The sequence below is a fragment of the Alosa alosa genome, chromosome 24 (genome assembly GCF_017589495.1).
Source record: "Alosa alosa isolate M-15738 ecotype Scorff River chromosome 24, AALO_Geno_1.1, whole genome shotgun sequence".
NCBI lineage: Eukaryota > Metazoa > Chordata > Actinopteri > Clupeiformes > Clupeidae > Alosa > Alosa alosa.
This window is the reverse complement of record NC_063212.1, coordinates 27,859,480-27,874,316: the sequence shown is the minus strand read 5'-3', so window position 1 is coordinate 27,874,316 and position 14,837 is coordinate 27,859,480. Positions and strand designations below refer to the sequence as shown.

At 45.5% G+C, this 14,837-nt stretch overlaps 1 protein-coding gene across 1 annotated transcript in view; it reads left to right on the top strand.

The window, feature by feature from the left end:
* adgra3 (adhesion G protein-coupled receptor A3) overlaps positions 1-5,253 on the top strand; it is a gene marked incomplete in the record, with an annotated part of 48,066 nt that extends 42,813 nt beyond the window's left edge. The window contains 2 exon segments of the mRNA XM_048236093.1: positions 2,110-2,205; positions 2,962-5,253. Coding sequence (XP_048092050.1) covers positions 2,110-2,205; positions 2,962-4,435 — 1,570 coding nt within the window.
* Between the last annotated feature and the right edge of the window lie 9,584 nt (positions 5,254-14,837).

Here is a 14,837-nt window from a genome sequence, read left to right as displayed (position 1 = left end):
TAAACTGATAAGACAATAGTAGCAAGGTTTAATTGACAGAAATTAATTTTGTGAGTCTAGGCAAAGCCGGGGTGAGTCCTGTCCCGTCTGATCCCGTCTACTGATCAGCATATTCATGAGTCCTGTCCCGTCTGATCCCGGCTACTGATCAGCATATTCATGAGTCCTGTCCCGTCTGACCCCGGCTACTGATCAGCATACTTACTCATCTTTAGCTTCAACTGTGTGTATCTATGTATTTCATGTCTGTGAGGCTTGTATTGTATGGTATGTGAAAACAAATTTCCTATGTAAGGACAAATAAACTAACTAACTAACTAACCTCTGCTTGACACGTGTCTCATAACATGTGAGCCTCATCATATTGTAAGCTAGCCTATAGCCTAGGCAATAACAGAAACTAATGCATTCACTCTATGCTTAATAAATTATTCATGTGCTTACTGCGCTACAATCATTTAGTGTCTATCCTTCTGACATGGTTAGACCTAGATAGTAACCTAGATTTCATGTTCATGGGTTGTGATGGCAACAGACCTAGATAGTAACCTAGATTTCATGTTCATGGGTTGTTGAAGTGTGGACCATATACAATTATGTGCAGATTCCTGCAGAATAATATCAGTGTGTTTAAAAAATAAAATAATAAAGCTCAAAATCCTTAGAATTGCTGTTAATTCGATAATATCAATGTTAGTGTCTTAGTGTCACCTTACGTCAATAAATACTTTTCTATTAAATTTGTTTGATGATCTGAAACATGTAAGTGTGACAGACATGCAAAAAATAAGAAATCAGGAAGGGGGGGGAAACCCTTTTTCACACCACTTGTATGTCTGAGTTGGACTGAGTTAGGAGTTAGTGATGGCAACAGACATGTCTGTGATGTGGAGTTAGTGATGGCAACAGACATGTCTGTGCTGTAGAGTTAGTGATGGCAACAGACACGTGTCTGTGATGTGGAGTTAGTGATGGCAACAGACATGTCTGTGATGTGGAATTAGTGCTGTGATGTGGAGTTAGTGATGGCAACAGACATGTCTGTGATGTGGAGTTAGTGATGGCAACAGACATGTGATGTGTGTGTGATGTGAAGATAGAAACAGGTGTGTGATGTGGAGATAGTGATGGCAACAGACATGTCTGTGATGTGGAGTTATGATTAGTGATGGCAACAGACATGTCTCGGTGATGGAGTTAGTGATGGGCAAACAGACATGCGGATGCGTGTGCGGATGTGAAGATAAAGTGACAATAAACAGGTGCGTGATGTGAAGATATGATTTAAGCAAACAGACACGTTCACAGACGTGAGCCAGGAGTTAGTGATGCAGCAACTGGTGACATGTCCGGTGATGGAGTTAGTGATGGCAACAGACATGTGTGCTGTAGCATGTCTGTGATGTGGAGTGTGATGGAGTTAGTGATGGCAACAGACATGTCTGTGATGTGGAGTTAGTGATGGCAACAGACATGTGATGTGTGTGTGATGTGAAGATAGTGATGGCAACAGGTGTGTGATGTGGAGATAGTGATGGCAACAGACATGTCTGTGATGTGGAGTTGTGGAGTTAGTGATGGCAACAGACATGTCTGTGATGTGGAGTTAGTGATGGCAACAGACATGTGATGTGTGTGTGTGTGTGTGTGATATGGAGATAGTGATGGCAACAGACATATCTGTGATGTGAAGTTAGTGTTGGCAACAGACATATGATGTGTCTGTGATGTGGAGTTAGTGATGGCAACAGACATGTCTGTCATGTGGAATTAGTGATGGCAACAGACATGTCTGTGATGTGGAATGAGTGATGGCAACAGACACATGTCTGTGATGTGGAGTTGGTGATGGCAACAGACATGTCTGTGATGTGGAATTAGTGCTGTGATGTGGAATTAGTGATGGCAACAGACATGTGTCTGTGCTGTGGAGTTAGTGATGGCAACAGACATGTCTGTGATGTAGAATTAGTGATGGCAACAGACATGTGTCTATGCTGTAGAGTTGGTGTGGAGTGGAGTTAGTGATGTGTATAAACTGTGTGTGTTTAGAGAGAGCAGAGGTATATAAAGTGTGTGTGTGAGCTGACGTGTGTAATCTGTGTGCAGGTTCTACCTGATTGGAGGAGGGATCCCCATCATCGTATGCGGCATCACAGCGGCAGCCAACATCAAAAACTACGGCAGCCAGATCACTGCCCCATAGTGAGTGTGTATTCCTATTCTAATGTGTGTAGGTGTGTGTGTGTGTGTGTGTGTGTGTGTGTGTGTGTGTGTGTGTGTGTGTGTGTGTGTGTGTGTGTGTGTGTGTGTGTGTGTGTGTGTGTCTTGGCGTAGTTGCTGGATGGCGTGGGAGCCCTGTGTGTGTGTGTATTCTAATGTGTGTGTGTGTGTATTCTAATGTGTGTGTGTGTGTGTATTCTAATGTGTGTGTGTGTGTGTGTATTCTAATGTGTGTGTGTGTGTGTCTTGGCGTAGTTGCTGGATGGCGTGGGAGCCCAGTCTGGGGGATGTGTGTGTGTATTCTAATGTGTGTGTGTGTGTGTGTGTGTATTCTAATGTGTGTGTGTGTGTGTGTCTTACGAAGTGCTGGTTGCTGGATTAAGGGAGCCAGTCTGGGGGTGTGTGTGTGTGTGTTCTATTCTAATGTGTGTGTGTGTGTATTCTAATGTGTGTGTGTGTGTGTGTGTGTGTGTGTGTGTGTGTGTCTTGGCATAGTTGCTGGATGGCGTGGGAGCCCAGTCTGGGGATGTGTGTGTGTATTCTAATGTGTGTGTGTGTGTATTCTAATGTGTGTGTGTGTGTGTGTGTGTGTGTGTGTGTGTTGGCGTAGTTGCTGGATGGCGTGGGAGCCCAGTCTGGGGGTGTGTGTGTGTGTGTGTGTATTCTAATTGTGTGTGTGTGTGTGTGTGTGTGTGTGTGTGTATTCTAATGTGTGTGTGTGTGTGTGTCTTGGCGTAGTTGCTGGATGGCGTGGGAGCCCAGTCTGGGCGCGTTCTTCGGTCCGCTGGCGTTCATCGTGTTCGTGGACTGCGTCTACTTCCTGCTGATCACGCTGCAGCTGCACCGTCACCCCGAGCGACGCTACGAGCTGAAGGAGCCGCCCGGCGACGAGGCACAGCACCTGGCTGCCGTGGAGACGACCCCCGACCCCCCCGCCCCCGCCCTGGAGAACGAGCAGAGCTTCCGCGCGCAGCTGGTCGGCGTGGCGACCACGCTGCCACTCTTCCTGCTCCTGTGGACGTTCGGCGCGCTGGCCGTGTCTCAGGACCCCTCCTGGCCCACACTGGGGCTGTCCGGCTCCTGCCTGTTCGGACTGACCGCTCTGGCGCTGGCGGCCTTCCTGCTGTGGCACCACGGTGTGGGCCGGCGAGACCTGCGTCTGCTCTGGGCGCGCTCCTGCTCCTGTTGCCCCCGGCGACCGCCCCGCCACCCCCCCGCGCTCCTCGCCCCGCTCACGCTGCCGCCGTTGCCGGGGTCGACCGTCGCCATGGTAGCGCCGCCGTCGTCGCGAGGGAGCGGCGAGGGGAAGTGTGGCCCCGCCCACAGCAGCACGGACTCCTGCTGCACCAATAAGAACGCTCCGAGCCTGCGTCCGTCAGCCAAGCTGACCAATCTGCAGGTGGAGGCGGCCCAGTGCAGGACTCCGCCCACCCTGCTGGACAACAGCCTGACGGAACACTCTCTGGACAACGACATCAAGATGCACGTGGCCCCGCTGGACCACATGCTGCTGCGCCCCCCCCCCACCGTCGCCCCGAGCAACGTGTGCGGCCAGCCGCCTGGGGGGGCGGGGCCCGGGGTGGTGGGGGGCGTGTCTAACGGGCACGCGGTGATGGGGGGCGTGTCTAACGGGCGGCACCATAAGAACCGTGCGCGTGCGCGCGAGCGAGCCGGCCGACTGACCGTGCTGCGGGAGTACGCGCACGACGTGCCGACCAGCGTGGAGGGCAGCGTGCAGAGCGAGAGCGCCCCTCAGAGGCGCGGAGGAGGCGGACACCACGCGCACACGCGGGCCAGCCGCCGCGCCGCCTACATGGCCTACCGCCAGCGCCACATGGCGCCCGACAGCAGCGACGGCAGTGCCAGCCTCACCCGCCGGCCGCGCCACGAGCGCCACAAGGCCACCTCCCACAGCCTGCCCCTGCCCACGGCCAGCGCCCACGCACACGCCAGCAGCCTCACGCTCACACACGCCACCAGCCTGACCACCGGCCTTGGCAACGGCCTGCCCACCAGTCTCACCGCCAGCCTGCCCACCAGCCTGGGCAACGCCGTGGGTCCGGTTCTAGGTTCTAGTGCGGACCCAGGGCTGGGCTCTGTGGTGCTGGACGAGCTGGGCTCTGGGCTGAGTAACGGGGCTGTGGGGAACTCAGCTGCAGTAGCCAGTGAGGCACTGCCCCACCCCTGGACTCAGAGCCCCGCCCCAACGTGATGCCCCTCCCCTTGGACACGGAGCTACGCCCCAATGTGATGCCCCTCCCCTTGGGTATGGAGACCCGCCCCAACACGATGCCCCTCCCCTTGGGTATAGAGCCCCGCCCCAATATGATGCCCCTCCCCTTGGGTATGGAGACCCGCCCCAAAGCACAGAGCTACGGTCTGAACTTGGCTAGCGCCGCCGGACTGCAGAAGGACAGCAGCCCCCAGAACCCCCTCTCGCTCGGCCCCCAGAACCCCCTCATACTCGGCCCCGACCGACCCGCCTCTGGAAACATCAGAACTGGACTCTGGAAACACGAGACCACGGTGTGAACACATGCGTGAATCAAGACTCAAACAGACTCGTGTAACGACTCAAACAGACTCATGTAACGATGGCCGCGTATATAACGACTTAAACAGACTCATGTCACGATGGCCATGTGAATAACGACTCAAACAGACTCATGTAACGATGGCCATGTGAATAACGACTCAAACAGACTCATGTAACGATGGCGCTGGTGTGTTTTGATATGTGATTTTTAGATTATAACTTTTGTCAAGAAATAGGCGCATAAACACTTATGTATGTGATGCTGGTCCCAGAAACTGACCCATTACATCACCACCGCCTGACCCATGACGGCTCTGGGATTGGGGTCTGGACCATGGGATGGTCCATCATGTGTGCGGGGGGGTCCACTGTGAGGGGGGGTCCACTGTGGGGGTCCACTACTTTGTGTGTGTATGTTCATCCTCATAGTCAGCTGCAGTTTTATATGTGAAGATGCATGACCCGCTTCTACACAATAAACCAGAGTGTTTCAACACATGCCTCGGTATGCTACACACACACACACACACACACACACACACACACACACACTCTCTCTCTCTCTCTCTCTCTCTCTCTCTCTCTCTCTCTCTCTCTCTCTCTGGGTTCTTTATAGAGTGTGTGGTACGAGTAGGGTTGGGCACCGAAACTCTGTTCCAATAGGTAATCAGCGCCGAGGCAGATAGTAGTAACGTCTTCGAATAACAACATGGATTTCGGCGCCTCATTTCGATGCCACATAATTCTCCAGCATTTTTTTTTTATCTACGAGGCATCACTGCACGTCAGGCTTGGAATTTCGTAACTTTAGGGGCAAGGTCACTTGGTTTCTTGGCGTTTTATGCCCCCAATGTTGTCTTCAAGGCAGTGCTGCCTGGAAGGCACTTGGGTTAGGCATGGGTTAAGGTTGGGGTTGGGGTTGGGGTTAGGGTTAGGGTTAGGTGCCTTTAAGCCAGCGGTGGCCACGCTGCCTGGAAGACAATGTTGGGGGCATAAAACACCATTGAGCGGTCACTTGGCCTTCATTTAAGTAAGTAAGAATAAGTATAAGTATATATACTCTTATTGATCCTGTAAGTATACAGTATATACGCTTTTGATCCCGTGAGGGAAATTTGGTCTCTGCATTTATCCCAATCCATGAATTAGTGAAACACACTCAGCACACAGTGAACACACAGTGAGGTGAAGCACACACTAATCCCGGCGCAGTGAGCTGCCTACAACAACAGCGGCTCTCGGGGAGCAGTGAGGGGTTAGGTGCCTTGCTCAAGGGCACTTCAGCCGTGCCTACTGGTCGGGGTTCCAACCTTCCGGTTACAAGTCCGAAGCGCTAACCAGTAGGCCACGGCTGCCCCTAAATGATATATATTATATTATATACAGTATATATTAATATTTGGGCATATTTGATGGGGGGCACAAAGGCCAAAGTTAACTATACAGTAGGCTACATAAAAATTATAAACGTTATATTTAGCCTATTCACAGCAGCAGACCTGCATGAAACAGTACAAAAACATGAAACATGACATATTACATAGAACTGTAAGTCATAGAACTGATTTTAATATTTGCAGATATCTAGACTATATTTAACATTTATTTTCCATTTGTCCTGTTATGAAATCATGTATTGAACAATTTAAGCACAGCTCAGCTTTAAGAATCTCAAATAGCATTCTTAAATACTTAGCATTTTGTGATCATTAAAGCTGCAGTTGGCAAGTCTGACAGATTGAGGGGACTTAGCCAAAATATTGAATGTTTACAACTCTCATGACCCTCCCCCACTACCACCGAGTTTGTGCTCGTCAATGTGCACCAGACTGTGATTGACTCAAGCAATAAGCCCCGAGAGGCCGTAGGTTACACTGATTCTAGAACAGCTAAGGGGTGTTGTTAGGCACGACGCGCTAGCGGAATCAGTGTAACCTATGGACTTGAGTGGCTTATTGCTTTTCTAAAACTGTTACTATAAATACCAAAATTTATAGAGCGAAATGCGGTCAAGATGTATGTTTATGCTGGATTTTACAACGGCATCGAACGTGATTCAGCCAATCACAATCAAGGACCGGAACTATCAGTTTTAGAAAGTCAGATCTCACACAGCCCTGCTCTGATTGGACCAGAAGAACCGCGAGCTGTGGATTTTTGCAAAACAAATAACAGGCTCTAGGAGCGCAGGTTTGTTTTCTAAAACCGGTTGATTTTATGTTGTTCTGTCGGAGCATGGTGTCTGTTTCAGTGAATATGATCAAAAAAATCTTGCCAACTGCAGCTTTAACACACATGATCAGCTCCAGGGTGCAGGCTTTAAAATCTTGCCAACTGCAGCTTTAAAGGGGAACTTGGCAACTATTTCAACGTAATAAACCCGTTTAGAAATCATTTGGATGGTTAAATGACCTGTTCCGGTGAAAATGGTGACTTTTCCCGCTGCGCCTAGCGTCCCCAGGCGGAAAACCAACCTTGCAACATTGAGACTACCGTCCTGGAAAGAGAAGTGAGAAACAAGAAACTTGTTTTAAATCGTGTTTCTTACCTTGTAACATCCACATAGTTCTGCCAAACTTATGCTAACCGTTTTGCTAGCTTGTAAACAAATCCATGTGCTTTATCGTTACCTTTTCCACAGTTTAAAATAGCATAATGCACTACACTTTCTCCAGCAGAGGGGTGTGTGTGTGTGAGTGAGTTGTATGTGAGTTAAGGTGTGTTTGTATCAGTCATTTGTGTGTATGTATTTGTCTGCCCAACACTTTAAGGCTCTGATCACAGCTGTATATCCTGTGTGTGTGTGTGTGTGTGTGTGTGAGTGAGTAAGTGTATGTGAGTGAGTGAGTGTGTGTTTGTGAGTGTGAGTGAGTGTGTATTTGTGTGTATGTATTTGTGTGTATGCCAAGTTTCCCTGTAAGGCTACTCTTTCAGTCAGCTGTATATCCTCTGATTTTAATATTTGGGTCAGTGACAGATAAGGGTTGGTAAGATGAGAAAATTAAAAATATGTTTAAACCTTTAAAACAAAACATGCCTGAGGTTTGCTAAAGTGTATACTTTGTATTTCTGTTGTATTCATATTATTTAATATGACGTGTATGCTATTTTTTAACAAAAGATAGAACCACAAAAATGACAAATATCTAATATTTCACACCTCCTAGAGTTCATGCAATTGCTCTCATGAAATTATTAGTTTATTTTGTAATATCCTATGAGAATATGTTTTATTATATTTATTTCTAAATTTCAATTATATGGGTTTTTCATTCTACTGAGCCAAGACCATATGCTGTAAACATCTTGTTTTCTGTCTATTCTTTGACCATTTGAGTAAAAATGGTTTAAACAACCATTATTACAGGAAAGTAGAGTATTAAATCATTATCCATATACATTTTTTTGTACATTATTAGTATTTTAGACAAAATACTGGTTACACCAATTGACATAAATCGGTTACACCAATTGACCATAAAACTTTTATAGCAATAGGACAAGAAATTGACACAGAAAATAGGCATCAAGGTAAACTGAATTGGATATTTTGATATGTATTCATGTCATTTATCCTATTCCATCTCAAATATAATTTCATAACATCAATGAAAAACTTGTGTTCTATTTTATTTCAATTCAGTTCTCATACAATTTCAGTCTATACCCATTATTTTCAAAGAGAGTGAGATAAAGGGCCCTATTTTCGCAATGCAAAACCTGGTGCAAAGCGTATTATTATTCTGACGCAAAGTTTTTTCCTATCTTACACTTCACTTTTATTAAATAATGCGCCCAGGGGTGTGGCAATGTTTTTGCTGGTAACCCATTGTCAGTCAATATTGAAAGTAATTAACTGTGTATAACTGTTTTGTCGTTGACTATGACACCACAGTGAAGTTAGTTTCACTTTGTCTATATGTTCAATTAATAGACAAGTGCAGATGTGTGTAGCCTATACTCTACTCGGTTTTAGTAAAGAATGGCTTAGTGGAATACCTGTTCCATACGGTCTTGCGTACAAGCAGATTCCTTCAAATACACCGCTGACTATCAAAATACTGATGCGCTGTTTGAAGTTGCCCTGCTTGCTGTTAAAGGGAATGACAGATGTCCTCCTCATTGGTTTAAAGGATGTTAAGCCCAAAACTGACACCCATGACTGATTAAGAAACATAAGAGCCACCTTTTTGCGCCAGGCACCTGCCGTTTGATAACAAAACCATCCCGAATGTGGACTGGACAAACCCCTAAATGTATTTACGCTATTTGCTAGTGACAATGCATTTTGTATTGCTAAATTAGGGCCCAAAGTGTGTGTGTGAGAGAATAAGAGTGAGTGAAAGAGTGGGTATGATAATTTCTTAACAACCAACCAACAGCAGGATCTGCGTTCACATGCACTCTGTGGCGAGACAAGTTTTTCTTGCTTGTAAGTGGCATCCATTGGGGGACAAGAGGCACATTTTATATGTAATAAATGTATTTATATTATTTATTTATAATTTGAACATACTGTTTACATACATCATAATAAAATATTAAAAATAATTATGGAAGTTTAAATTTAAAATGAAAAGCTTTGACATTTCAAAAATCGCTTAAATTGCAATCTAATTAAACCCTTTTACAGCTATTGTTCATGCTAAACAGTTAGTCACTATTTAAATTATAAAAATAATATAATTGGCCCCTAAAATTACATACTCTTGGCCCTGAATCTGATCAAACTGGTCTCAAACATAAAAGAGTCAAATGGTGTAACCGGTTACACCATTTGACATTTATATTTAAAAGCAAAATTTGCAGGCATTATTATGGACAACTATGTACACACTTCACCTTTATGTGAATATTCAAACACAGTTTTTACATTAAATTGAATATTTTATGATTAGTATGATTTATCAACATTTTTTAAAGGTCATACCATTTGACATGTAACCTAAGCTTGCCTGGCCATAGCCTAAAAACACTATTATGTTACTTTAAGAGAGTTGCTAACCTTGACTCATAGCAGTTGGGGTCTTGAAGGGTCCTTCTCTATGACATAATTTCCTGTCACATAATTCTCTGACATAATACATACAAAATTGCTCCTTAAATGGTGGTTACACCACTTGACATTTTAAGTGGTTGATGTGACAGACACAATTACAGACCCCATATTAATTCAAACATTCAGAACAATGGGGTTTCATTACTTGTATTAAATATAGAAAAGTTCTTGTGCAAGATCATGCCAGATTATTTTAGAAGGGATTTTTGAAAGAATTTCACATTTTTTTCAGCAAGTGTAATTATTTGGTTCATGTTTTTGTGGTTACACCGTGTCGACAATTTTACCCAAATTCATGTTATTACTCTTTCAAAATTAAATGAATCCAAAACTTTATTATTTTCAAATTTTAACAATTTTAAATGTATGTAACCCATATGTACACAAAAAAATGAGCGTCACGTCATTGACCCATTTACAGATATTTACAGATTAAAATCTCCGCTGGTGGAATTCGCTCTTTTGGCTAAATAATATAACGTCTCCAGGGTCATCCACCTGTATTTCACTTGTTCAGGCGTACATCGATAGCCAGCCTCATTAAGTTTTTTACAAATCTTTTTAAAAACGTTGCTATTACGACATTTTCTCCCATCGATAAACTCCATTGCATTTGCTTGATTGCAAGACATAAGTTTGTCTCCTCTTTCCAAAAGTGTGCGCATTGTTTCGCCATGATTAGGAAAGTGTGTGAGAGACAATTGGTTCATTTTATCCTAATTCTGTGCAAATTGTGCAGGCCTACAACACACTTCCTTTTGGGAGCATATTCCGTTTAAGGTGTTTTCATGACCCAATATTCCATTTAAAACAGGCATATGCAAGGTTGTGCAAACGGTTTATTAGTAAACCGAATATGGTCTTTTTCGGTTTATTTCAATCAGAATAAGGTGTTTACAAGACACACGCATATTCGGTTTATTCCCAATAAACTGTTTCGAAACCGTTTTTTGGCTGCATGGAAACATGCTGATTGCTGCAAATTTAAAACCGGATTACTCTAGAATGGCTAACTGTACAGGAGAATGCTTTACAGTTTTGTGTTCGTTAAGGTCTGCTGCTTATTCTGATATATGGTTTGACATGTGTTGAGGGAAAAGTTTGTGAAGTATTCCACCGAGATGAGTGGATAGGGAGATGGGGTGCAGAATCTAATATGATAAAATTAAAGTCACTTTTCTCACGAACCATTTAGATAGATAGATACTTTATTGATCCCCAAGGGGAAATTCAAGGTCTCAGTAGCATACAGACACCACACACACAACATGCACTTACAGCAGAAAGAGTAAATATAAGTATAAACATATAACCAAACTCCACTGTACAATAGAGACAGTAGAAGATAAGAAAAACTAACAATACTAAATATACTATATAAATTAAATAAAGAAATCCACAGTGTGCTTGAGGGTGATCAAGCATGAGACGCTTGCAGTGACAGGGCCGGGACTGGCCTGTAGTTCTGTGTGCATGGTGAGGTGCTCAAGAGAGTGAGTGTCATGGTGAAGGTGGTAATATGGACAAATAAGAGAGTAAAGAATAATGTGGACAAGGTAAAAAAACTGTCAGTGCAAGAACAGGTTGCTGTAATAGGGTTACAGCCATTCAGTATTGTAGCAGAAGCCATTGGTCATGTGTGCTAATATAGCATGAAAAACAGTGTAGCAGTAAAACAGTAGTAAAAACATTAGGCTGTGTACAATAGTAAAACAGTAGTATAGCAGTAGTGGGCAGTCAGTACTCAAACATGGAGAGGGTGGAGAGGCAGACAGACTAAGCAGAGAAGTCTATCTCTCCTCTTCCCTTTAGTGAGGCATTGTACAGTTCAATGGCCCTAGGAACAAATGACTTCCTCAGTCTTTCAGTTGTGCATGGCAGTGAGCTCCAGCTGATCAAGCTCTTTTGGTTTTTGATAGTGCTGTGGAGTGGATGACATTCATTGTCCAAGATGTTGATCAGTTTGTTCAGGGTCCTTTTGTCTGATAGTGAAGTGATGCACTCCAGTTCAGCTCCCACTACAGAGCCAGCTTTCCTTACCAGCCTGTCAATTCGCCCAGCATCCTTCTTCCATGTGCTTCCTCCCCAGCATACCACAGCATAGAAGAGGACGCTAGCCACAACAGACTGGAAGAACATCCTGAGGAGCTTACTGCAGACATTGAAGGACCGCAGCCTCCTCAGGAAGTACAGCCCCCATCAATGGAGACTGGTAGCAGAGCGGGCTTAGACCTGTGAAAATCCTCCACCATCTCCTTGGTCTTTGAAGTGTTGAGTTGGAGGTGGTTGAGTTTGCACCATTGCACAAAGTCCTCCACCAGGCTCCTGTACTCCTCCTCCTGCCCGTTCCTGACACACCCCACAATTGCAGTATCATCCGAAAACTTCTGCATGTGGCATGACTCAGTATTGTAGCAGAAGTCAGATGTGTACAGGACTGGAGAGAGCACAGTTCCTGGAGAGTTACCACAGCAAGTAGCGGCTAACATCGTTTAAAAGCTGAGGAAAAAGCTCTTTCATGTGATGTGATGTGATGTCTGTGTGATGAGAAGGCTACTTTGCGAGTAGTTCAGCAAAGGATGGGTGAATTTGGACGCACTTTCTTTCTTGCCGTGCGCTGTCACTTTCTCCACTGCTAAAAAAGACTTAATTATTTTGCTCTGTTAATGCTAAGCTTAATTTGACAGACCATAGGCTAAATAAAAATCGCTAGTCCGACGCAAAGCAGAATATTGAAAGAAGGGGGCACCACAGTGGCCTGTGAACCTCCGATTTTCAAAGGGGCATCACGGCCAACACAAGGGGCCATGGCCGTCGCTGCCGCTGTGAAATTCCCACTCTGCTGCATGCAAGGGGGCAGGCGAATTCCCCAAAGTAGGAAATCAGTGGAGGCGGGAGGGACCAGTTCTCTGCTACCCCCATAGAAGCCCATTCATTTTAGGATTGTTTTGAAATACCATAACTTCATATAGCACATATCCTGTGCCGTCAATGTAGCTTCTGTATTATCTACATAAACAATACAGGGCAAAACAGACTCGACAACCTCGTACATAACGTTGGGTTCCCGTAAGAAGAATGTTTAGCATGTCCGGTTGTAGGGAAGCTAACGCACCGTATTGTTTGGATAAGAAGCTCAGTCCAAGAAGGCCCCACACACGCACGCACACACACGCGCACACACACACGCACACGCACACACTAAAGGCTGATTCATGCTTCTGTGTCGAATCCACAGCGTAATGGTGTGTGTGGGAGGGGATGATGAAATGATGTGTGTTTGGGGGGGAAATGGAGGATGGGGGTCTGTGTGTGTGTGTGTGTGTGTGTGTGTGTGTATGACCTAGACACATCATCTATGTGTGTCTGTGTGTGCGTGTGTGTGTGTGTGTGCGTGTGTGTGTGTGTGCGTGTGTGTGTGTGTGTGTGTGTGTGTGTGTGTGTGTGTGTATGTGTATGACCTGGACACATCATCTATGTGTGTGTGTCTGTGTGTGCGTGTGTGTGTGTGTATGACCTGGACACATCATCTATGTGTGTGTGTGTGTGTGTGTGATGTGTGGACACATCATCTATGTGTGTGTGTGTGTGTGTGTGTGTGTGTGTGTATGACCTGGACACATCATTTGTGTGTGTGTGTGTGTCCAACCAGTCACTGTCCCACCACACACACCCAAACCAGTTACTGAAACCCGTCAGTGTGTGTGTGTGTGTGTGTGTGTGTGTCCGTTAGCTTGTGTGTGTGTGTGTGTGTGTGTGCCTCCTCTTCTCTAGATGAAGGTCGTTAGCTTGTGTGTGTGTGTGTGTTTGTGTGTGCCTCCTCTTCTCTAGATGAAGGTCGTTAGCTTGTGTGTGTGTGTGTGTTTGTGTGTGCCTCCTCTTCTCTAGATGAAGGTCGTTAGCTTGTGTGTGTATGTGTGTGTGTGTGTGTGTGCCTCCTCTTCTCTAGATGAAGGGTGTGTGTGTGGAGTTGAGTGAAGGTCGTATGAAGATAATCAGTTAAAATGGAAATGATTTCAGGACAGGTTATCAGTAACTGTCACTATGAGTGTGTGTGTGTGTGTGTGTGTGTGTGTGTGTGTTGGCGATGATATATTAAAGTTAGACCTCCTTCAGACTGAGACGTATCGGCCGTGTGTGTGTGTGCTGGTGGTGATGTGTTAAAGTGAGAGCTCCCTCAGACTGAGGCGTGGGCTCGTGTGTGTGTGTGTGTGTGTGTGCTGGTGGTGATGTATTAAATGAGAGCTCCCTCATACTGAGGCGTGGGCTCGTGTGTGACAGCCTCTAATAAGGGCTGCAATAATGGATGGAGGAGATAGAATGCAATCGCTCTTAAACACACACACACACCCCTGGTGAAGTGTGTGTCCCTTTCACACACACACACACACACACAGTTATATACATACATACATATAGAGGTGCCCCTGGTGAAGTGTGTGTCCCTTTCACACACACACACACACACAGTTATATACATACATATAGAGGTGCCCCTGGTGAAGTGTGTGTCCCTTTCACACACACACACAGAGATGCCCCTGTAGATGACACACACACACACACGCACACACAAACACCCTGGGGAATTGTCATTAACGTCCTGTGTGCAATCTCAGGCCTCATCAGAAAGAGACGAGATAAGATAAGAGAACAGATTACACACACACATACACGCACACACACAGACACACACGTAAGCTTGGTCTAGGATATTACAAAACACGTTTCACACGTGTAAGCCTACTTGAGGAAAGACACATTTGATGTAATCTTTGCTACCTTATTTGAGGTCACAAAAACACACACACACACACACACACACACACACACACACACACACACACCCGTGGCCTACTGGTTAGCGCTTCGGACTTGTAACCGGAGGCTTGCCGGTTCCAACCCCGACCAGTGGGCCGTGGCTGAAGTGCCCTTGAGCAAGGCACCTAACCCCTCACTGCCCCCTGAAAGCCCGTTGTAGCAGGCAGCTCACTGTGCCGGGATTAGTGTGTGCTTCAC